General features: G+C 40.5%; 3 protein-coding genes across 6 annotated transcripts; 2 read left to right on the forward strand and 1 right to left on the reverse strand.

Moving 5' to 3' along the window:
• Positions 1 to 2: 2 nt before the first annotated feature.
• On the reverse strand, positions 3 to 13,541 carry tfdp1a (transcription factor Dp-1, a). 3 transcript variants are annotated; one of them, XM_076106823.1, is made up of 12 exons: positions 13,401 to 13,541; positions 8,319 to 8,405; positions 8,047 to 8,113; positions 7,499 to 7,620; positions 6,426 to 6,547; positions 6,102 to 6,267; positions 5,849 to 5,995; positions 5,668 to 5,736; positions 4,279 to 4,430; positions 2,247 to 2,413; positions 1,317 to 1,395; positions 3 to 1,220 (listed from the first exon to the last, which is right to left on the reverse strand). In XM_076106823.1, the coding sequence occupies exons 2-12, from the start codon at positions 8,328 to 8,330 to the stop codon at positions 1,082 to 1,084; spliced, it is 1,242 nt and encodes a 413-aa protein (XP_075962938.1). In that variant the 5' UTR covers positions 8,331 to 8,405; positions 13,401 to 13,541; the 3' UTR covers positions 3 to 1,081. The 3 variants fall into 3 exon arrangements, with proteins under 3 accessions (XP_075962938.1, XP_075962922.1, XP_075962931.1); XM_076106807.1 differs by lacking the exon at positions 13,401 to 13,541 and adding an exon at positions 10,412 to 10,565; XM_076106816.1 differs by lacking the exon at positions 13,401 to 13,541 and adding an exon at positions 9,199 to 9,255.
• dcun1d2a (DCN1, defective in cullin neddylation 1, domain containing 2a) lies at positions 12,817 to 17,781 on the forward strand. 2 transcript variants are annotated; one of them, XM_076106841.1, is made up of 7 exons: positions 12,817 to 12,927; positions 14,373 to 14,589; positions 14,669 to 14,837; positions 15,181 to 15,311; positions 15,412 to 15,494; positions 15,981 to 16,077; positions 16,185 to 17,781. In XM_076106841.1, the coding sequence occupies exons 1-7, from the start codon at positions 12,925 to 12,927 to the stop codon at positions 16,262 to 16,264; spliced, it is 780 nt and encodes a 259-aa protein (XP_075962956.1). In that variant the 5' UTR covers positions 12,817 to 12,924; the 3' UTR covers positions 16,265 to 17,781. The 2 variants fall into 2 exon arrangements, with proteins under 2 accessions (XP_075962956.1, XP_075962949.1); XM_076106834.1 differs by lacking the exon at positions 12,817 to 12,927 and having other exon boundaries at positions 14,084 to 14,589.
• Positions 17,782 to 19,049: 1,268 nt separating this feature from the next.
• LOC142965776 (growth hormone-regulated TBC protein 1-A-like) lies at positions 19,050 to 23,669 on the forward strand. Its single transcript, XM_076106862.1, has 8 exons — positions 19,050 to 19,245; positions 19,681 to 19,826; positions 19,916 to 20,074; positions 20,421 to 20,545; positions 21,000 to 21,096; positions 22,152 to 22,324; positions 22,413 to 22,598; positions 23,213 to 23,669. Exons 1-8 carry the CDS (start codon positions 19,190 to 19,192, stop codon positions 23,312 to 23,314), a joined length of 1,044 nt encoding a protein of 347 aa, XP_075962977.1. The 5' UTR covers positions 19,050 to 19,189; the 3' UTR covers positions 23,315 to 23,669.
• The last annotated feature ends 153 nt before the right edge of the window (positions 23,670 to 23,822 follow it).

Genomic DNA, 23,822 nt, shown 5'->3' on the forward strand with positions numbered 1-23,822 from the left:
AATTATTAAAACAATCTATATTTTAATTTGCAAACTTATATTAGATTACAGAAAAAGGTTTTTGGAAGAGTCAGTACATGTGTTGCTAAGTTTTAAAAGGGAGATCTTTGCAGGGAGTACATAAAGACCTATGCAACCAAACATTCCGTTACATCAATACTTTTTGAAGGTCTATCTTTACCACTGGCCTCTAAAGGATACTATAAGCTACAATCGTCGTAGGATTTATATACGTAATTCACAAACAAAGCTTATTTACCTATCAGGAGCCTGGGTTATAAAAAAGTCTTTACCTTGCTGGTGCCATTATTTTGTAAACACTACCAAGGCGTTGACGGAGAACTCCTCAACTCCAGAATACAAAAAAAACAATACTAGCAAACAAGATCAGGAAAAGCAGCTGTCTACAGAACAGAAGGAAGCCAGCCGAACACAACGGAGGTTAAGAAACTATTTCAAATTATTGCCGGGAACACAAAACAAAAAAAAGTATCAACACATCTGATGGAGCCCCATCCTGGGATGCCACGGTGACTGCATTCAGTCATTCATTGTTGCATCAACACAGCATGTTAAAGCAGACACGTTGGCCATCTCGGAACATTTTGATCATCATGTCTGCCGTATGTAATAGCAAAAATAATAGGAATAACTATTCAAACATGTACAGTATACATTCTCCAACAGCAGTAGGTTTTACAGAGGTTGTGTTATTTATTTTTAGTGGGATGGCTTATTGAGAAGTGGATTAAACATACAAAGACTTCAGCGTGGTGGCTGGGCCACAGACTACAGTTCCCTTGGACGACACCTGCCCCAAGGCCGCGTTGCAGTTGCACGTGATTCAGGAGCAGAAAAAAAAAAAGAAAAAAGAGAAAAAAAGAAAAAAAAGATGGTTGCAACGTACACCTCTGTTCTTTCAATATTCATCTACACCCCTGAGAAAGCCAGACAGAAATACAGGCATGGGAAACGAGAGGGGGGGTGAAGAAGCACACACAAAAGGGACTAAATTCCCACGGTGAAGGTGGTTTTGAAGGACTGTGCTTGTTGGGAGTGGCGAGACGAGGCGAGGACGGGTTTAGTCTTCGTCGTCGTTCTCGTCAAACTCGTCCTCGTCGTCGTCATCCCCCATATAAGACACTGGGGTCTCCACGCGAGACCCGCTGTAGTGAGAGTCATTCGAGCTGGAGGCCATGGTGCCGTCAGTGCAGCCGTCACTGCGAGAGGAGGAGTGAATTTAATCATTCGTTACAAGTTCATAAGGAGAGAGATCAGTCACCTTTATAGGTCGAGTTACAGGAAAGACGTCTCACCTGCTTGCAGGGTAACGGGTTCCATTTGCTGAGGACCCTCCAGTGATGTAGACGTTACTGATGGGACCCTTTGCCATCTCTGGGAAGAACAACAGTCAATCAAACCCTGGTCTCAGAGGATATTATCAGAGCAGATATGATATTTTAGCACGATGTCAAAAGCTAAACTACTACTAGATCCATCTGCTGATTATGAAATATGTTCAGGAAGCAATCGCTACTATTATTCATCATAACACAGGGTCAATTCGCAGCTTAACAAAACTAATAATGCTTATAAATCAGTTAATACCGGTCAGTCTTTATAACTTCATTTCTATTCCTCTCGGTTTGTTGTAAAAAACTCGTCCAGAACTAAAAGTGGAATCCAACAATGCCTTGCAAAATGAACACGGGAGGACTTTGAGTCAAGCGCACTGGATTTTCACTTTCACTTACAAAAAGATCGTATAACACTGACGGCTCTGCACAGTCGGTACAACAGTCAGCTGATGGACTGTTGTACTGACTGTGCAGAGCCGTCAGTGTTATGCGAGTCAGTCAGAGACAGTTAATGAAACGGTAGCAAAGTTGCTTGTTTGTTTGTTTAAATAAATGAAATGAAAACAGGAAGTGCTTTCCTTAAAGATAATGTCATTGCATCATCATACTCTGATATATGTAATTAATAGCACATTGAAACCCTGTCATTTTGTAGTGGATGAGATTAGCACCTCTATTGTATTAATTAAGAATTCAATAGACTGGGTGAGAGTCAAGATTAGCATTTACTCCTCATATGTCATACTTCCATGTACTGTATTTAGACACTTGCTGTGCCTACTGTGGGCATGATTTAAGTGGTTATCCACACAAAAAAGGGGGAGGCACAGCAAAAGCCTACCAACTCAACAAGTGAGCACGTCATACTCTGGGGACTGGGGCACTGACCTATAACGTAGGGCTCCAGAGCTTTGGGCACCAGGCTACGTGCCACCTTCAGATCCTCTGGAGAACACTTCCCCACCTCCAAACCACAGGCCATGCCCATACGCTTCAGCACCTCGATGTCATCGTGGATCTCAAACATGCTGTCAAAATTGAACAAATACTCGAACCTGCAGATGAGAAAGAGGAAGAAGAGGAGACATAAGAAGGGTGAGCAGCACAGCGCAGGATGGTGGCAATCGAGTATGGACGGCAAGAAATATAAATACACCGATGGCTGTCAAAAACTGCTAAAAGACAGCAAGAAACATTACAAAGATGTAGTGAGACTACTTGGATTCGACCCTAAATGACACGTTTGAAGTAAAGAGATTTTAAAGTATGTGGTACTCCTTCCGTTGGCTAAGAGTGAATTGTTAACTAATTGGTTCTCCAGACTTTGTGGGTCACCCTGAAACAATGAAAAGTCACACAAAGCCTCGAGGGTTACAACGTCCTCACATTGTAGGAACTACAGGACAAAGTGTGTCTGCTTGTTTATTTCACAGTTATTTAGGAGCTAAGCAGCCTTCTGTTCCTTTGCTCTCCTCTCCAGCACTGCAGCCATGAACAGGGATTGTTGTGTGAAGGGCCTTTCACACACAATCGCCAAGGGCCCGACTCTTTGAAAGCCGCTGGAGATAAAAAGGGTTTCAGAGCGCAGCGGCGCCGTTCTGTGTGGAAGGCCCTTTATGAGGTTGTTGCAGTGCATTAGAGCCTCTTAAAAGTGATTTGTTTTTTTATGCAGTTTATTTTGCATACATTCTTTAAATTTCCCACCAAAATAATTATTGTTCAACCAGCGGCCTGAAGGGTGGTGCTTTAAGTGTTTGTTGCAGATTACATTATGATTGTTTCGATAGGCTCCCACCCATGCTGAAAGGACTACTGCTTTAATCGCCATTCCCAAAACATAATATCATCCACTGAGCAGAGTCTAAATACCACTGCTCAAATGGTTTTAGCATTCTGTATCGCTTTCAAATATTTATTTTTCTCATTTAATGTCATCTCTGCGGAGTCTAAACACCTGTAGGCACTCTTTTCTCTTCCCTCCTCTTCGGTGTCTTTGACCTCTTTAAATCTGCATGTGGCACCTTTTCCTCAATAATAAATGATCATTTATAAACCTCTGGAGTTGGATAGCCCTTATCCAAAGACTTCTGCTCATGTTCAAAACTTTCATCACATTCAAAACACTTCCCACATATCTGTGTTTTCTGCGAAGTCAAGAATTAGTTTAAATATTTTGAGTAAAACATTGTAATATTACGACAAAGTAATAATATTTATATGAGCCATAACTATACCAACTTACAAGTTGGTGTAATTTGTAACTTCCCTTGTGAGCACCGTACAATTGTAAAAGTTATAAATAAACTCAAACCGTAAATGACATTTCCACTCAATATTTCATCAGTACCGTCTCACCATTACGTACCGGAGCACAGAGGAGAGCTGATGAAATGATCATCATCGGTTGTAGAAAAATAACATCAAGTAGCATTATGAATGGCACAACAGGGGACCAATCCTTTTAGATAATATATTTTAATACTGCGCAAATATTACCAAGTACGACTTTAGTTTTCATGTAGTTTTTGTGAGCAACATCGCGGCAGTGAACACAGATGTGCAGTCAGACGCACAGAGAAGGCGCCTTCTGTCCTCCAAAATATATCGGTAGGGACATGTCCACACCGTCCACACCCTCCACACCGTCCACATGCAAACCTACTCCCCTGTTTTCATCTTATATTAGCCTCAAATGTTTTAGATGCCAGAGGGAAGGTCTCACATTCAAAGTCAGCTGTTAAACAACAACAACATACTGAACTGTCATCTTCTCAAGAAACCGTCTGTTTATCGACCTCATCCTGACACACAACACCCCTCAAGATTTCACAATAACTTTTAGTTTAATTTGAGTCTTGAATGTAAACTTACAATGTGTCTCACAAAAGAGATGAAAGTGAAGACTAGCACGATCACATACTTGTCGTTGGAGATGCTGCAGTCGATGACCGTTTTCTTGCTGGTGTTGACGATGATGAAGGGGAGGTGGATGATGGAGTTGGGAGGTGGAGGTCTGTTTGCTTGCTGCTCCGTCTGTCTGTTCCGCTGAACCAGGTTCTTAAAAGCTATTTGCTGTAAGACGAGATCAACGAAAGATGAAAACTCTGAAGCAGTGCCAGAGTTTAGAATAACAGAACATTTATACGACTTCTTTCAGCAATGCTTCTGCTGGATTTATACCTCTGCATTGTTAAGAGGAGTCCTGCTGTAAACTGTTTCCAACAAAGCACCTGACTCTGTAGTTCAGCACAGAGTTCCTCTCGCTGATCGAACCCTCATAGAAGCACTAAATGGATGTGACGATCATCAAGCTGTGCATTCATCATTATCCCAAAGTAATAACACACTAATGCAATCCAACAGCTCTGCCAATGATTCTCACTTTACAAAAGTAATAATGTTCAGTATTGATTGACACGGTCAGAGTTATACATTTCACTATATGTTTATTATTGAGGTGATAGTTTGCAGTAGTGTTAAACTGGACTGCATCATAGTGAGAGGTGTTTGAATATGTTTCTCCTACCTATTTACATACATGAAGGGGCAGAATATTAGAAACCAGAGGTGCACCGACAGTGCACCTGCTGATTCTGATTTTTGCCGCTTCTAAATTTTCTTTCTAAGAACTGTGATTGACAGCAAGGCTCCAGACTAGTGAAAGATTAATGTGACCGTCCCAAAGTCGGTGTGTACCGTCAACAATTCTAAAGGTTTTACTTTGTGGCGTCATCTATAGTGGTTATTTACATGAAAACACACACAAAAATGAATCGGAAAAAAATGATTGCATTTCTATTTAAAAACTTGCATTGATTTTAAAAAATACAAACATCTTGGAATTATTAGTTTTAGTCTTATTCAAAGTTTATAAGTTAAGAGAGGTTATAATTCCATCTCTAATATCTATTTTATATTGATGTGAAAACATCTTCTTCAAACAACCGTATTCATTCATGTTTCTCGCCAAAAACTTCTAATACTCATTTTCACTGAATAGCTTGAACGTATCATAATGCGAGTCAATGCAATGTCTGTTAGAAACACCTCTTACTGAAATGCAGTCCAGTTCAGCTCCCTTGCAAGCTACAAACTGGTAAACTGAGCATATAATTCAATAAATACCTCTCTGAACTAAATGTTATTATGTTTGTGAGAGTAGAATTCATGGCAGCGTTGATGTGTTGGACTGCAGGTGTACAGAATAAAATGGCCACCGAGTGTTCATTCTTGCACTCTGAAATGCCACGAGGAGAGCAGACGTTGTAGCTTCAGAAGCAGCATGTGAATAAAGTCAGTTCATTCCCACCTGCAGAATGAGCTCCTGAAGCTGCGATTGTTTCTGCTTAATTCTCTCCAGTCGCCTTTGTCTCTCCACCTGCAGTTGAAATAAAGGAACAGCAACAAAGAATTATAACACGGGTAAAAAAAAAAGGCAGGACATCCCCGACACGAGCTGTCGTGAGAACAGTCTTCTCGGTGTTTCATACCTCGAGGTTTTGGCACTCTTGCGCCGAGTTGGTGGGAAGGCCAATCCATTTGATTTCCTTCTTTTCTTTCGAGATAATGTTCATGGCCATAAGCACATTAAGTGCATCGTACACACGCCGCCGAATGTTCTTCTGGTCGTACACATGCTACAATGGAAACAAACCAAGATTCAAAAGATTAGCAAAAACTTCTAGATTGTTAAAGGATAATCAAAAAAAATCATTCTGAAAATGTAACTGCAGCAGCACTCACTGCGTCATTGGGCGACATGTGGCTGTCTGCAGAGCTGAATTCTGCAACCAGTTCATCTGCCACTTCATTGTAGGTGGTGACTCCTTTCTTCTGCACCTTCTCACACACTTTCATGGAGAAATGCCTCAAGCCCTTCCCGTTCTTCTCCCCTTTCTTACCCCGTTTCCTGCAGACAGAATTAACAAAACCAACGCCACTCAGATTTTACACATCAAACACAATGATGAGCACGTTTGCGGTTTTTCCTTTTCCCCCTGATATCATACTCTAAATCCACAATGGTGTCCAAAGCTTTTAAACTCACGGTCTTTTCTGAAGACTTACCCTGATGACCACGGAGAGGCGTCTGATGGTTGACTCTGAGTGAGGAACTGGGAATTGGGAGTATGTGGACTGTTTACCAAAATGGTATTGGATACCGTAGGCCTCTGAGGTGTTCCTATCACCTACAATATAAAAAAAAAAAAAACATAAGAAAACATTAAAGCATAGTGATTATCCACTTGTAGCTCGTTGGTGCTAAGAGAATAAGAGTCACTGGTTGTGTGAACACCAAGGATTTTGTTTGATTTTGACCCTCTCTGGAACCACTGGTGTGCAGTTAGTGTGAAGTCTACAGTTATCTCTTATGTCTTGTTGACATTATGAGACAAGTTGTTGTCCTTGACTCACATTTTTTGGTATGGGCTACAGACACTATTTGCTGCTACATGGATGGCTTGAGCTCATAATGGGAAGGCTGCATGTAATTACTCTCAATACAAACTACAATTATTGTTGATTCCTTTGAATTTGTTGATCCGTTTGTTGAATAATGACAAGTGAGGCAGAAGCATCAACGTTTCACATTCATATAATTTATGTTTCAAATGCACAATAAAGTTGGATTGTTCTGCAAATAGACGAATTGTTTATATAAAGTTTTAATGAAGAAAGAACACATTTAGTATTTTTAGACATCTTTATTTTATAAATCAAGTATTGGTTATGAACATGGTCAATGAATCACTGAAAGAAATTGTTTAAAAGTGTCATCCTTAATATTAAATAGTAATATGAGGCATCTAGGAGAGGTGATATATTCCTTCACTAAGGTGATATCTAAGCTGATTTCCGTTATATATACATTCCATGTATATAATGGGATGATGGGTGTAATCCTGCTGACTGTAGAGTTGATAAGCTTAGGATCAACTGCCTCCATCTACCTGCCGCCCGGTCACCTCACTATGATAATGGAGGGGCTTACACAACAGTAAGACACGGCAAAGACAATCTATACACAAATGCATCTGCATATTTATTATATATTATATCTATTGAGAGGTTCTCATACAAATGTGGTGTGTAATTATAAAACCATATAGTGTGGTAGCTGTGTGTGCAGCATCACTTACCATGTGTGGCACATGTTGCATGTGTGCGGCAATGTTCACATTGGATGGCCCAAGAGTTTTGGGTAGTAGCTGTTTGGCCACGGGGACAGCTGTAGGGTGGACAGTAACCAAAGATAGGACGCCTAATAGAAGACAGGAGAAGCAATGAGTAGAGCTCCTGATTGAGACCGCATTGCCCCCCGTCGTCCAATAACAAGCGCATACGCCGACACCTAAAGAAACATTGTTTCCTTTGAGGGACACGCAATCAATTAAACTAGACGGTAACATCCGCTTGTTGGACACATCCAATGTGATGGGTGGCTGAATCTGGACTAAATCTAAATTGACAGTATAGCTGCCTTTTGCCCTTCTCTGTAAAGACAAACCTAGAGTAAATGACTCAAACGATATTCAGTTAGACAGGTACGTTGAGACTTTATTTTTGCACCATTAAGATATTAGTGGTTAAAGTGACAGAGTCAGGACACAGTGACGTTAATGTAAAGGGAATAATGTTCACTGTGTGCAACTGCTGTATTAAAAAGGCAATTACTAGTAATATATACCTTTGCTTGGGCTCAGATTCTGATCGATGAAAACCTTCAGCTCCCCGTTTGTTTCTATCAGACCAACCTGCAAAGGACAAAGACTTAAGACACTGAAAAATCACAACAATAAAGACACTGCACGAGTCCAGGAGAGGATATGTGAGGTTACGGGGCATCTCTTCATTTATAGTATCTTAACACATAGACCATCTAGCATCAGCTACAGTGCCTACAAGGTGGCACATAAACAAAACTGTTTTCCAGTAAATTAATAAAATGTAGTTACTTACATCTTTAGCCATGATCCCAAAGGACCCGAGGAGTTGAGCTTCAGGTTAAAAAAGAAAATGTTCTTCTGTTTGTCACTTTTCAGACCCCTGAGGACAGAAAGAAGGCAGACTAAATGTTAATGGTATGTTACCATACTATTTTCCATATTACTGAATAGTTTTCAATATTTCTTTTGTGTTTAATTTAACTTAAGTCCATGTTGAGGCCCATTTGGACTGCTTGCTTCCAGCACACTGTACAAAGCTACAGCACCAACGTTAGCTTAGAGTTACCCGGTATTGTTCTTACAGGACAGAAATTGGCGGAAAATGTTCATATTTCCGAACAATCTCGATTGCATGAACCCTTGAGGGATTTTTTTGGATACACTATGTATGCAGAAAAGCACATTAGACCACCCATTGATGCTCACAACTTTTACTACGCCAAGTGTGCACAAGGCCTACTTCAGGTACCGAGCACGTCCGGAGGAGAGGCATCGGAGAACTTCTGCTACAGGTCACGCAACCGTGCTAACTTTAGCTAACACCAGCGCTAAACTAACAATGTGACTAAAGTAAAAGCACCACATGGTTACAGATATCACTGCTGCATGCGGTAGAAACATCATTCATTCCATACAAGGATAGCAATGAACAATCTTCTTTTGAATGCAGCTAGCTAACTGTGACTGCTACCAGTTAGCGGTGGAATCAGCCTGCTGGCGTTAGCTAGCTAGTTAGCTCGTGCACGTTTCTGAAAGGATTCACGTACAATTTAGCGATTATTTCGGTTCCGTGCAGCAGATTATAGAGGAAGTTGACTGTGGGCTAACATTTAAGAGACGTGTGAGCATTTCGCACGGTGAGCGAAGTTAATATAATGATTGTGTGCACTTACGAGTGCACTCTCCTGTTTCTTCGACGGCTGTTGTTGTTGGCATTTCAGAATGGAGGAAGAGGAGGTCTAAATCCTTCCAAACAGGAAACTAACTAAGCAATGTCGAACTACTTTGTGATCATTATGTGCTTAATTACACACACAAAAATATGTATTAATGAGGAGTGTTTCACCCCTGAGTTTATTATTTTCTTTAACTTTCTGTATGTTGCCGTTATACAGTTAGCAAAGCCAGGTTTAGCCTCTTTGGTCCAGTAATGGAGCTGTATCAAAAAGTGATCGTTTTCATCTGAAGAAAGACGAACCACTGAACAAATTAAACAGAGGCAAGATGTGTTTAATTCCGACTGTAAATGTAATGAAACATTTAAAACTTAAGCCCAAAATATTCCGCCACAACTTCTGATATACATTACTTTCCGGGGATTAGATTATTGATGTTTAATCGTGGTTTATTGACAGTCTTGGGTCTCTTATTGTCAGATACAGAAACTAACATTAACAGTGAGATTGTCCCGAAGTTGATTCAGAAATATTTATTTGAATTTAAAATGTATTAAACTATAAACCTAGGCTGATTATTTTTTACTGTGAATAAAATATCGAGTTTAAGATGAACAACTTTGGCTAACTTAATATACTGGTGTGAGCGTTTTAAACGTTTGTTTTTGTGATGTTTCAGGACACAGACGTTCAGATTAACTTTTTATTATTTTTAAAGTTACCTTTTAATAATCACAGACGACTAAAGTCTGGTAACCAATTCATCACAACTACCGTGAGTCGTTATGTTAAACTAACCGAAGCCCTGCTACTGATGTTACGATAAATTCGCGACTTGCCAGAGGATGCGCTAAAATGAAAGCGTAAAGTACAGTGACGACTAGTATTGTGCTAGTTAGCAACGTCTGCGGAGTATTTTAGCAACGAGCTAAATCGCGATTGCGTTCGTAAAGACAGGGCTAGCTACCGGTGCTTTGTTAGCCAACTGTCGATCCCCTAGCTTGTAGCTAGCGGGCGAGCTAACCCACAGCTGTCTTCCACAACACTGCCAGAATCACCTGCACTTTTACTATGTTAGCTTTGTGTCTGTTGGCAGTATACTTTAAAAGGCTTTTAAAAACACAATAACAGATAAAGCAGACATTTAACATCAATAACTTTCTTTTGCGGCCGCTGGGTAGCGAGCCACAAGTCGATAAATACTTCTTACCGGTGCACTTCACAAGTTAGCAAATTGTTTGTTAGCCCTTTATGTCCTCTCTCTGCTAGCCGTGCTACAGCAACAAAGTCTCACAATCTGATCTTGGCGGTGTCTCGTTTTAGCGACGTCTGATTGGACAGCATCGATGAGACGAAAGCAGAGCAGTCGGTGTAGTTCATGCCCACAACCTACTTCTGGTGGATACCAACCAGCTTCAAAAATACATATAACGCCATCTGCTGTACAGGAGTATGAGGATGCATGTTACTCCTGAACTTCTCATCAACCCTGTTTCTCTAAAGACTGCACTGAACAACCACCTTGTTAACTCTGTAGTGTGTATCATAACAAAACTCACAAATCCAGCTATGCAGTCAATATAGAGGTCTGAGAATATTCCTGCAGCATAGTACAAAAAAACAATCACCCACATCTACCATTGTGACCATCTGGCAGCAGTCATAGTTTATTATAGTCAACATCAAATGTGAGCTGGAAGGCAGAGTTCAGTCACAAGCGGTGACAATCTGATGTCGTGTGAATTGCTGTCCATCTCAACTATCTGATGAAGACAAAAATCTAAGAAAGTCTCAAGGGTCAAAGATCCTTTCAAAACAAAAAAAAATGATACACTTGTGTGGAACTCTCTGCACCAAACACTCCATTACCCAACTGTGTGTCAGATCCATCAATCAACCCTAAATGATCCAAATGATTCACTGCTCCACATAACCTCTTCCCCGCCCAAACAGGTGATCAACCACCCTCTTCCCAACTGTCATATTCGACTCGACAAGTTTTGAATATTCTGTTTTAGTACTTTTGGTCAGATCTTATTCGTTGTAGTTACTAGTAAATTAATTGTAATTACCATATAATTGAAAGTAAACAACTGTAATTGAAGTAAAAAAACGTTACCTTCATGAAGGTTATACTGTTATGGTGCTGTTGAACTGTATAGCCTTATACTGAGAAGTGTTTCTATTATTTTACTCAACCCTCATTCATACAAGTGGGCTGGACATAATCACCTCTGTGTCATGCAATACAGTTCACCAAAACAACAAGACGTCATCCTCCAAAATGGCCATGAATTTGAATAAACACCTCTCTAAAACAGCAAAAACAACAAAAGTTGAACCTTATACACTAAAACTAATGCAGTCTAATACAACAGCCCTAAAACAAATTCTACTTTATAGCGTTCAGTTTTGTTTTGTTGTGAGGTTTTGATTCAACTATAATATTGTATGATGTATTTTGTGGGGATGTTGAATTGTATAGAGTTTTTTTCTATTTGAGGGTAGACACACCTCTCAGTATAACAAAATACAATTTCCTGAGTATGATTAGTGTAATGCCCATGAATGTGTTTTACAGCTAATATGAATGACAAGAGTTTTCCCTCTACATAAATGTAACTTGATGCTGCATCCTGTGACCAACTCTGAAGTTAGTGTCCCCAAATCAGCCATTCATGTGTCTTCACTGTAAAACAACAACAAAAAGGAAGACTGACATCCACAGATACTTTATCAGTTATCTATACACCCTTCACATTTGTTGAAGGGTGTATTCATTTTCTCATGAGATAAAACTCAGCTGAGCCCGAGTCCACCCAACAGTGTCAATATTTTTTTCGCTTGTTACATGGGGACTCAAAATCCTCATTGTTCAACAAATATCACTCTACAGTGAAGGGGACAATTACTGGGCAGCTGGGTCCCCATTAACCCCCTGTCCTTTATACTCTGTGTAAATAGTACACTTGTTGTATGCCTTAATACTGCCTTGCCCTAGATACACTGTGTGTGGTCATTTGATTAAACACGTTCATTTAGGAATATGAATCATATTAGTACAAATCTAAAACAAAAAAGGTCCCAATACTAGATTTGACACAGGGACCCACTTCAAGGCAGGGCCTCAAGATTACTTGACATAGTAGGACCCATCTTCAGGCCTTTATCATGCCAGTTGATATTGTGCATTAGCATGAGCCAGTTGACACAGAAAATCTGAAAGTGTGGGGCCCCTGGATACCCACAATGCTTTAGTGATTTGTTGTGTGTCTGAGGGGGATTCACTTCCACTTTTTGATGATATCGACCTCTTGATCCTATTGTGTTCATTGTGTGTCATGTTATTAGGACACGTTATGTGGAGTGAAGAGAGTACCTATTACAGATGAAGTGTCTTAACGTGTTTGGATTTTAGCAGTCAGAGAGTGTTTGTAGGAGTGAGGGATGAAGGTGTTTTGGGGAGTTTTCCTGTGGTGTGCATTGTAGCCTATAACTGTAAAAACCTCACTTTATCTCTCTCTCTCTCACACACACACAAGCACAAAGATTAATTTTGGCAAATAATTATAAAAAGCTAAATAACAGCAGTTACTGTAATGCCTCATCTTTCTTCTAAAACCATGGATGGCTGGAACCTACAATAGCTGCTAGACTACTTCCGCGCAGGCGCAGAATGAGCGACAGTCGGACTACCAAACTGGTCAAACAGCGGGTGTGAAAATGGTAGGTAACCAAAATAAACACAAACCCAGGCATTGGCTGTGGCGCCACTAAAGCTTACATTGAAGAAATATATGCTCGTAGTATTAAACTGCGAGCCTTCAATGATTAGTTACTCGTGTTCGCTGCTATTACAGAGAAGGTCAGTGGATGTTTTGAGAGCAGCTAGCTAGCTACTCGTCTCTGTCTGGTAACTTCGGCTGTGATCAGCTCAGTCGTTAGACCCCAAAGACACACACACACACACGGGGTCGTTTGACTTAAAACCCGGCACATCCATAACCACACTGACAGTCTATTCACGTGATCCTGTCCCCATCGGTGATACATTTAGGCTAACTTAGCTAGCATTAGCCAGTATAAGTTACTAGCTGGTGGAATGTAGACAATGCTAACCTGTCGTCACCCTTCTGGTCGCACAGTGATCCGTGCAGACTGAACAGACCTTTGCCTTCATGTGGTTGTTAATAACATACGTTGGTAACCGGCTGGTGGAGTCAATAGCAGCTTGATGCACTCGCAGAGCTTCAGTCTCCGGTTTCAGGAAATGCTACTCTTCAGCATAGTGCAAGTGCTCCGATAGTGCAGCCGGTGTGAGGAGGTGGCGTGGTGATTTGTGATTTATCTATCAGGGTTGTCGATCGTTAGTTAAATAGTAAACAAGTGCTCATCACAGTTTCCCAGAGCCCAATGCGATGTCTTCAAATAGTTGGTTTTGTCCAATCGACAGTCCAAACTTCAGAGATATTCATTTGACTGTCATTGAAGACTAAGAAAAGAACCAAATCCTAACATTTTGAGCAGCTGTTGTCAATCAAGTAATTGAATCAACTAAGCATAACATCTATATAGTGTTAGGAAACTAGAAATCGTCTTGAGTGAGGTTAAAGTATGACTATAACTTTATAGCTAACTGTTGTTTCTGGTCTTTAATAGCTGCGTTACAGTTTAATGATACTATATTCAGAATATGCTTAAATTTTAATATTATATTAATATTGCTGTGTATTTCTGGCATGGTGCTTGTGTTCCACTCCGGACTCGTTGCACATCTCGGTCCGGGTGATGGCATCCCGTTTCCCTACTCATGTTACATCTATGACTGTAGTTATCTGAGGGGCCCTCCTGGGTACAGCATGTGCTCTGAGAATCCACAACATCCCCCTTCAGAAAAGCCCATGTTGCTTTTTGGATAGGACATAATTACCAGCACTGCATCTTGGCTCGGCACCGATAATGTGTGTGTGTGTCAGTGTGACGGACTAACCTTTTGATATATGAGTGTTTCTGAGTGTCTCGCAGTCTTTGCTGTCGCCTGAATGCCTGTAGATGTGTGCGTCTCGCTGTGTGTTGTTGTCTGTGTTTCGGTCTGTGTTTGCGTGTTGTTGTCTGTGTTCCCCGGTCTGATCGCACCCGTGTCTGACAGCCCTTGTCCTGTACTTACACAGCATAAGCTGAAGTCTTCGCAGAGGGACAAGGTACGGCAGTTCATGTCCTTCACACAGGCTGGGGAGAAGACAGCTGTGTACTGCCTCACACAGAATGATTGGAAACTAGAAGTTGCGACCGACAACTACTTTCAGAATCCAGACCTCTACTGTAAGGAATCCATGAAAACGTCAGTAGACCGGAAAAGGCTGGAGCAGCTCTACAATCGCTACAAAGGTAAGTGGGACTCTTGTGCCGTATCATGAAATATTTACTAGAATAGAGTTGCTTCCCCCTGTTATTTCCACCTTAATAGATCCCCAGGATGAAAATAAGATTGGCATTGATGGGATCCAGCAGTTTTGTGATGACCTCTTACTGGATCCGGCCAGTATCAGCGTGCTCGTCGTTGCGTGGAAGTTTCGTGCTGCCACTCAGTGCGAGTTCAGCAAGAAGGAGTTTCTGGATGGAATGACGGAGTTGGGGTGAGTGTTGACAACAACAGCGTGAGACACGGTCCAAAGTGGGACACAAACACTGTGCCCGAAGTATCTTCGCATGGTGGTTCTGTTAGCGTTGCTCCAGGGAGGGAAGGTTGTCTATATATAGAGCCACTCAACCACGGCTTGAGTATTCTGTGTCTTCGTGGAATGACTCGGTGGAAGAGTTGCTGTGTTTTAACTTTTAAAGGTTCATGTGTCAAAGTTAACTTTAGCCAATTTGTCACGAGCATAAAGAAAAACATGTTGCAACTGGTTGGGTCGCTTGTGTTTATTCAATTAGAGTTTGTGTTGTTTATTTATTGCTTGAATTGTCTAAATTCTCTAGGTGTGACAGCCCAGAAAAGCTGAAGGCCCTCTTGTCGAGATTAGAGCAGGAGCTCAAAGATAGTGGGAAGTTCAAGGACTTCTACCAGTTCACCTTTAACTTTGCCAAAAATCCTGGACAGAAGGGTCTAGGTAAGAAGAGTGACAAAAACGACAACAACAGCTTGCTGAACGGTGTGACTGAATTACAAACGGTTGGAATGAAGTGTTGTGCTTTTTTGTCTGTGTGCAGATTTGGAGATGGCTGTAGCCTACTGGAACCTGGTTCTGTCGGGACGGTTTAAGTTCCTTGATCTTTGGAACAGATTCCTTTTTGTGAGTCAAATTCAAATTAGGATTTCTTCATTAGTTACATCCATGGAGTCATCTCAGACCATGGTTTTTATGGCCGCAGTAATCCCTAGCTTCATGGTACCTTACAAACAAGCAAGACCAATGAGTTCTGCACAGTTAGGAATACAGAGTTTAAATTGGGGGGGGGGGCAAATATCTTTATTTGAAAAGTTGCATTGGTGCATCCCTCATTGAAATGTATTTGGCCCGGTGACGGGGAACTTGGCTGAGACTGTGTGCCGGCTTTTATTACATCTTGATGACTCGGTCAGCGAGTGTAAACAAATGGTGTTTGGTTGGAATTAAAACCTGCAAGACTCCAGAACCAGAATCAGTGATTCACACTATGGCGATATATAATGGCCAGAAATGTCTACAGTGTTTGGTTTTAGAGATAGAAAACAATTAACACAAGCTGCATAAAACCATGTATGTACCAATATGTTGACCAGCGCTCGTCCATTACAGGAACACCATAAACGATCCATCCCAAAGGACACATGGAACCTATTGCTGGACTTTGGGAACATGATTGCAGACGATATGTCAAACTATGATGAGGAAGGTGAGTTTTGGATGACGGATGAGCCGCTTTCTCTGTAATGCTGTGAATATGAACTTTCCTATTCAAATCAATGTGTCACTCATGATATCTTGCTGTTTCTTTCTCAGGGGCATGGCCAGTCCTTATAGATGATTTTGTGGAATTCGCCCGACCAATTGTGACAGGATCGAAACGCAAAACTCTCTAAATCCAATCCCAACTCTGGAAAGCCAGAACCTTGTTTCTTTTACACTGACTTCATAGTTTTTTTTAAAAGACTTGTACAAAGAGAAACAGTGAACATTGTAGACTTCAGAGAGAAAACAGAAGCACTTGAAACTGTCAGGACACCACCTTTCAGGGAGCCGAGTAAAAACTATGAGAACAAGTGGCCGCATTTTTTTTGAGGCGTCATACGGACATCGCCGGTTTCACCGTTGTCTCTCCTGTCGGATTCTCAGCATCCTGGACGTCCCTCTGCTCTGCTCCAGGAGGAGCAGCACCAGGATGGACACGGCACTGAGAGGAGGCTCACTGGCTGTGTGCGCTCTAAAGGGACTGAAGAGGCAAAAAAAACTGTGTTTTAAGACTCTCCCTCGTCAGCTTTGTTTTATTATATGAAGCTCTGAGTGACCGTGCAAAGATCCCATGTCTTACTCTAACTCCGGGACAGAGTGCTCACGACACCAGCACCAGCAGAACTGTTGCAGTTTTTACTGTACATACTGTATCTATTGGGACAGTTTACAAAGAGAGCTATAAGAAGAATAATATAAATACATTCAATTTATAAATGCAGAAGATGATTCTTTCATGTACAGTAAATGCTAAAATAGTGGATGATATGCTGTTGGTTTAATTGTTAGGTGGATCTGTCAAATCATGGAATTGTGAGCTTCTCATAGAAAGCATGTTAAAGACTTTTTACGTCCCCTCGGGCTGGTTTCACAAATCCATTATCACTAAAGTAAAGGCAGTGTTTTAATTTAGAAAAATGATGTCGGTTGGTGGTATTCATTTGTCAGGTTGAACTCAGTTGGGAGTTGGTCTTGAATCCTACAAGTGACGGAGTCCACAGCGCCACAATTATGCTTTTCAAAAGATCATTTCTTTCGAACTGTTGAGGACAGAGTTGTTGTCCCTCTGCGACATAAATGTGACAATTCAGCGGCATTTAAATGAAATTGAAAGTGAAGGAATTACAGAGCCGTAGGATTGCATGACACATATCTGTATGTTCTGGCAGTGCGAAGCCTTAAGTTCAGAAGCCAGGACACTAAAGAGGGCAACAACCGGACGAAAAAGTAAGCCTTAAGAATAAATATCTGTCTGTTCAATATTTATATTTCATACAAGCCCATCTGTCCAGTGTTACTGAAGGTAGTGAAAGTTAGAATATATTGTTAATGCATCATGTAAGCAGCCTAAGTATATTGTTCATTTAAGAAAGATGAATAAAGCATGAGTTTTTCCATAATCATACACGCAAATTGTTGTTTTGTTGATCAGCTAGCTGAGGGACATTTTCCATCAGTTACAGAACAGAATAGCTGCTCAGACCAGAGTGTGTTTGTAAAGCAGAGTTGTGGTTGCCAGAGTGTAAAAAAGATGTATGCCCATACTGATCTGAATGTGTTCAAGAAAGCTTTAATATTTCTTCCTTTTTTTTCCCAGAATATCCCTCCATGTTGTTGATTGTTAATAATAAAAGAATATTTAACAAGATGTTTTTTTAGTACTTACATGTGGTATTCTGGTCAATTTGATAACTTTTGTTTGGACAACAAACACCATGAACAGTTACACATGGTTCACTATGTTGTTAGTTCCCTGTTTTGCAACTTTACAATGTCACATATCAGAGGTACTGTATTGGACGATGATGAGCCGATCAAGATGTCTCTACAGTCACAATGGTGGTGTAACATGTTCATTCCTCATCCTACTTCCTAACACAATGCAGGTCAAGTGATATTTGTGCCACTATGTATCTACATGCTGTGACATCCTCTGAAAAAGACCACGACTACTTGTAGCCAGTATAAAAGTTTATTTTAGGAGTTAAGACCCCAATCATGAACCACAACATTCTCAATTTCAAAAAGATGACGACCTTTGTTTGTTTTTTCTTTCTTTAGTTTCCTTTAATCTCTCCATTATTGCCATCAAATGAAGGCGCAAAAAAATACTTTAAAAACAGATTTTATGTTGTGTATATACCATTGAGAATGACAGAAAAAGAGGGAGAACTGCAGCTTCCATTTAAAGAATATTTTTTTCTTGAGTCTTAAAAAACAAAGGTTAGTGTCCCAAGGACCCATCCCTTGCACTAGAAGCACATTCGCCAGGTTTCTTTAATGGCCAGTGTGAACAGAGGGAATAATTACAACAAGCTAAACCTGTTTCAGTGTACATATCAGCTCTTTACTATTATTCTCAAAGACAAACATGAAACACGTGGCCATATCCTTTACGGACAACAAAAGCATGTCCTCAGTATCCTCTCTGGGAATCTGGTGGATATAACAATCTGACAGTAAGTTTATATTCTACAGTTTCAATGTTTTTAGGGGGGGTTGTCTGATTTTCAGCCACTTGGGGGCAGCAAAAAAATGGATTTTAAATTATAATTATAAAATGGATTTTTTTTTTTTACTTTTTGATAATATTACTGACAATGTGGAGACGGATTTCAAATACCATTTTGATCACGTGAGATGAAACGTACAGAAAATATGTTTAATATGCTGAACAAATAGGTATTCTTTTAATAGTTACATATTTCTCAAGTGGGATTGAAGAGAGGAGGGATTTGTTCTCTGTTTCTAAAATCCTGACAAGGAAATAATGTTTCACCATCTACATAAATCATGGACAGTAATATGCAAGGGGACATATACAATCAAACATTACCGTTTCTGTTCCTCCGATTGTTTTGCATGCAAATGAAGCCCATACCTGTGGATCTCACCTGGGTGTTGCTTCAACTAGCCCCTCCTCTCAGAGAAGTCTGTAAGGTGAGTTATTTACCTTGACAGCAGCCAGATCCTTTCCAAGGAAACAAAATGAAATAATCTCCTCTGTGCCGGTTGTTTATCGCCTCGGTGGACTACTACCTGCAGCACAACACACAATGGAAATGAAAGGAAAGACTTCTGAACCTCTTACATGTAATAATGCCAGTGAAAGGTGAGCTTCATGTTGATGTGGTGAACACTCTGACTGTATATGTCTTTCTTTTAGTAATGGTTGTTAAATGCATTCTTGACTATCAGTTATTTACATCAGCTTCTTTCCTCGTCAACATAGCTAAGAGTTGTTTTGTGGAAAATACATTTTGTGAGGTTATTTATTTTGAGCTTGAATGTTGCTCCTTGTCACTAATCTCACTTGAAAGTAATTTAAAACGGAGTATTCATCCAGCTGGGGCATTTGATCTCCCCACTACAGAAACCCAACCCCTTGGAGTCTGTTGTAGTGTCTGTCATCAGGGAATAGGAGCGGGAGAGAAGGGTGGGGAGGAAAGTGACCCCAGCTGTCAGCTGCTTCTTCACAGTTGTGCTTTGTGCATAGTAGTCATTCATTTGTACATTGGTACTGGACTGTGTTGATTTGCCTCAGCAGGATCGACCCCTATGGCTTTGAGAGACGTCACGATTTCGAACCCTACAAGGAGATGATGAATGAGTATGTAGCTGTCCTCAACAGGCGGTCCATGAGATGGGCCAAGCTCCTTCAGGAGAAACCACATGTTGAGAAGAACTTGACAGGTACAAGCAGCAAACATACCTTAGTTTCTGGTGCCTTTGTGGCGCTCTCTCTAGTTATGTGATGTTAATTATAAAATCTGTTCTGGAAGTGAAAAGGTACGTGCGTAAAGGCGTGCCCAATGAGCACCGTGCCAGGATTTGGATGGCAGCCAGTGGCGCACAGGACCGACTGGAGAGCAACCCGGGTTATTACCAGTCTGTGCTGGCCATGGAGCACGACACCAAGCTGAAGGAGACCATTCACACAGGTGCAACAACAGGCATTTTACACAGAAGACATTTTGTCAACAAGTCAAATTAATGATGACTAAGTTCCATTCAGCTGCTTCAGTTTCAGGGTCCTGGTGTTGTGCATGCTGGCTCACCGTCACACTGTCACTGTCAGTACGGAGACACTTGAATACAACAGTCATCATGAATGTTATTAATAGCAGCTGTAAGTTTCCTTCCATGAAAAGTCAGGATGTCTGCTGTGAAAAAAAAGCCTCAGCCCGTCTCCCCGCCCCCACTACAATCTACATTCACACCTTAACTTGTATCAACACACAGGTTCATAGCATAGTAGAACAATTCTTGTCTTGTTATTTTTGGCAGACATGCATAGGACCTTTCCTGACAACGTCCTCTTCCAAAGCAGAGCAGAACCGAGCCTGCAGAGGGCTCTGTACAATGTGCTGCTGGCCTACGGACACCATAATACGGAAGTGGGATACTGTCAGGTGAACAAAACACTTTCTTTTCCCCACCCTTAACATAGCATCTGTTTGCTTAAAGAACAGGACTGGCTAGTCCACTTATTCATTCAAACACATGTGAAGGGTTTTCTCTGAATGGATCAATATTCACTATTCCCTGTGAGAGTCCTGTACAGCAAACCTAATCATTCAATTTCAATTGAAAGTCATATTTTGCAACCTCTTTGAACCAAATAAAGGCAGAGGATGTCAATGGTTTTACTAATTGTAAAAATGAAAGGTGTACAGTTACACGTTTTCTCAGACATGCAAGTATGTCATTACAACTATTTTGACAATATATTGGTGACAAAATGACATCCTTTATTCAACTTTTCGAAATATGTTGCTGGATATATTCTGTCATGTCTTTGCATACCTACAGTAACTTATGCCAGCAGGCTCACAGTTAGATCACCGCTGTCTCTGTTCATGTCAGGGCATGAACTTCATTGCAGGCTACCTCATGATCATCACCAAAGATGAAGAGAAGTCCTTCTGGCTCATGGATGCATTGTTGGGCAGAATGCTCCCAGGTAGAGTTTTTTTTTTTAAGTGCTCACATACACAATTAAGGGCCCTGCACACCCATACAGGTGTTTCTTAGTTAGTCTGTGATTAGAGGTCTGCTCAGGTTGAAGGCAGGCGTGTCTATGGAATTACAAGGTAACCAAAGTCAATGTACCAATAAAAATGGTACAGGTGTGTGTTGTCCAGCACTCACAGCTGCAACAGAACATGAGGGAGATGTCAAGCAAAGTCCTGAGAAGAGACAATGTAAGTGAAAACAGCTGTGTTGGTGAACCAAGGTGGTGCAGGGCCTTTCTTCAATCAAAACTATAGAAAAAAGGTAAATTAAAGCAATAAAACAAAGACTTAGACATTGAAAAAATGGAAATATACTAAAATATAAAATATGTACGACAAAATAATGCAGCAGTGCTCAGTTACAGAGGGTGAGCAAGAAAGTTGATGGGCTCACCCAGAGGCATAATTTGGCAGCATGATGAGCAGTGATGCGTTTTTTTGCTTTGCTCCAATTAAAGCTCAGGCATCAGCATACTGAACGCATGCACTTTTAGGCAGAACTGAGAGCGGTGCAATGCACTCATTTAAGCCACCTGCAACAACTGTTTGCATACATTCCTGTTTATAAGGGGAAGAAAGATCTTATCTCAGCTAAATCACTCTTTATTCAAATGTAACCTATTTGCTTTTGCTGTAAAGTGATCCTTTTGTTACTTCTTTGAACCAAAAGCTGCATTTTATTATGGTCCACTTGGACCAGGGTGTGGGTCATTGATGTCTTAAATAGATATTAAGGTAGTTAAGGCAGTTACAATATTTGTAATAATGACTATAATTGTGCTTGCTCATTAAAACCTCTAGTTGTAATATAAAAGACTAGTCTAGTGGACACACATTGAAGCCTTCTGGCACTCCACATAGAAAATTCATTCTTGCAAAAAGTTCTGGACAAACACAGCAATGTGAAACATTTAAATTTGATCTTCAGAGATACAAAAAAAACAAGTTCACAGCAAGTATCACTACTGCACTCATAAACTCATCTACTCTGTGGATATTGTAGACTTCTACAGCCCAAACATGATGGGCCTGAAGACGGACCAGGAGGTTCTCGGGGAGCTGGTGAAGGCTAAAGCTCCTGCAATAGGACAGCTCATGGCCCAGTTTCCCGGCATATGGACACTGGTGGTGTCACGTTGGTTCATCTGCCTCTACATTGACATACTCCCAATAGAGGTGTGGAAAAGTTGGGGTTTAATGGTAGATTCAAGGGAGGAGTTAATAATGTTTTTCAGACATCTATTTTGTTTCTTGTTTCTTGCAGACAGTTTTGCGAGTTTGGGATTGTCTTTTCTACGAGGGCTCCAAGGTTCTTTTCCGTGCTGCTCTGACTCTTATTATTCACCACCAGCCAGAGATCCTTAGAGCTCGCTCTTTGACTGACGTGTGCGAGTGCTTCAAACAAATCACCAGTGGAGCTTTCACTCTGGACTGCCACACCTTCATGCAGGTGCGAGGAGAAAGGAAAGCAACCTTTGCAAAAAGGTCAACCTGCATTTAAGCACCGTAGGGCTGCAACTGAGTTTTTTCATTATAGATTTTTCAGCCAGATATTTCATAATGTAAACCCAAATACATAGTTTACTATCATTACAAGACAAAAAGCAAGGAATCTACATTTGATAGTCTGGAATCAACACATTTCAGTCATTTTTTCTTTGAAAAATTACTTAAAGGATTAATCGTTAAGGTTATTAAATCGATAAACTTGATAATTCATTGACAGTTTTTTTCCTAAAATGTCAAAATACAGTGATAGAAAATGCTCCTTAACAGAAGAGTGGAGCATCTTTTCATGAAAAAAATCTTTGACAGTTTGCACAGAGAAGAATATTTACCAAAGAATACAGATTTGAATATACTGTCATTTTTGCAGATTATGACAGATTCAACCCACCCCTGGAATAGTATCCTCATTTATAAAGAGCCAGTTTATCATGGATGAGGTGTTTACGTGAAGCTTATTCTGAGTTCTAGCTTGGCGTGTAGCTGTGTAAATGTCTTAAGAGGGATAATCCTGAACCTTCATCAGTTTGGTGACATTCTCTCAAACTCTGTTTACAGAAAATCTTTACAGAACCTGGGAGCCTGTCAATGGCAACGATTGATAAACTCAGAGAGAAACATCGACAACGAATACTGGAGGAAGAATCTGGAAGGCCATAAAGTTTTGGATCCACCATTTGACTGGCAGCGTTCATAGTGTAAGACAGTAACAACTGTTACTATCGTGAACAATAATCTACTACCAGGTGGACTGCTGCTGGCTTGATTTGCTTGTGTTGTCATTTTCAGATAGTTCACTGTAAAGGATGTTTTACCATGTCTTTTGCTCTGGAGAAAATGTCAGCTGCTATAGATAAAGATCATAAAACCTGATACTTTCTCAAATATATTTAAATCCACCACGTTTTTATGACTTGCACTATAGAAGTATTACTTTGCAGTAGTATGGGAGTGAAGCAATTAGTTTTTAAATTCCGTTTTATGGAGGGGAAAAAGGGAATTGATACATCTCGTAGTGAAAATGTTCAAACCTTCCATTTATCTTTCTCAAGTAAAATCAGAAGTTCTAATTTACAGAACTTTGTTTCACTTTTTATAGTTTACAGAAACCTAATACTTTGGTCTAATCTATACTCTGATCTAGCTTACCTCAAAACTGCATCTGCCA

This window comes from Anarhichas minor, unplaced genomic scaffold (assembly GCF_050575085.1).
Source record: "Anarhichas minor isolate MPS153535 unplaced genomic scaffold, ASM5057508v1 ptg000004l, whole genome shotgun sequence".
NCBI lineage: Eukaryota > Metazoa > Chordata > Actinopteri > Perciformes > Anarhichadidae > Anarhichas > Anarhichas minor.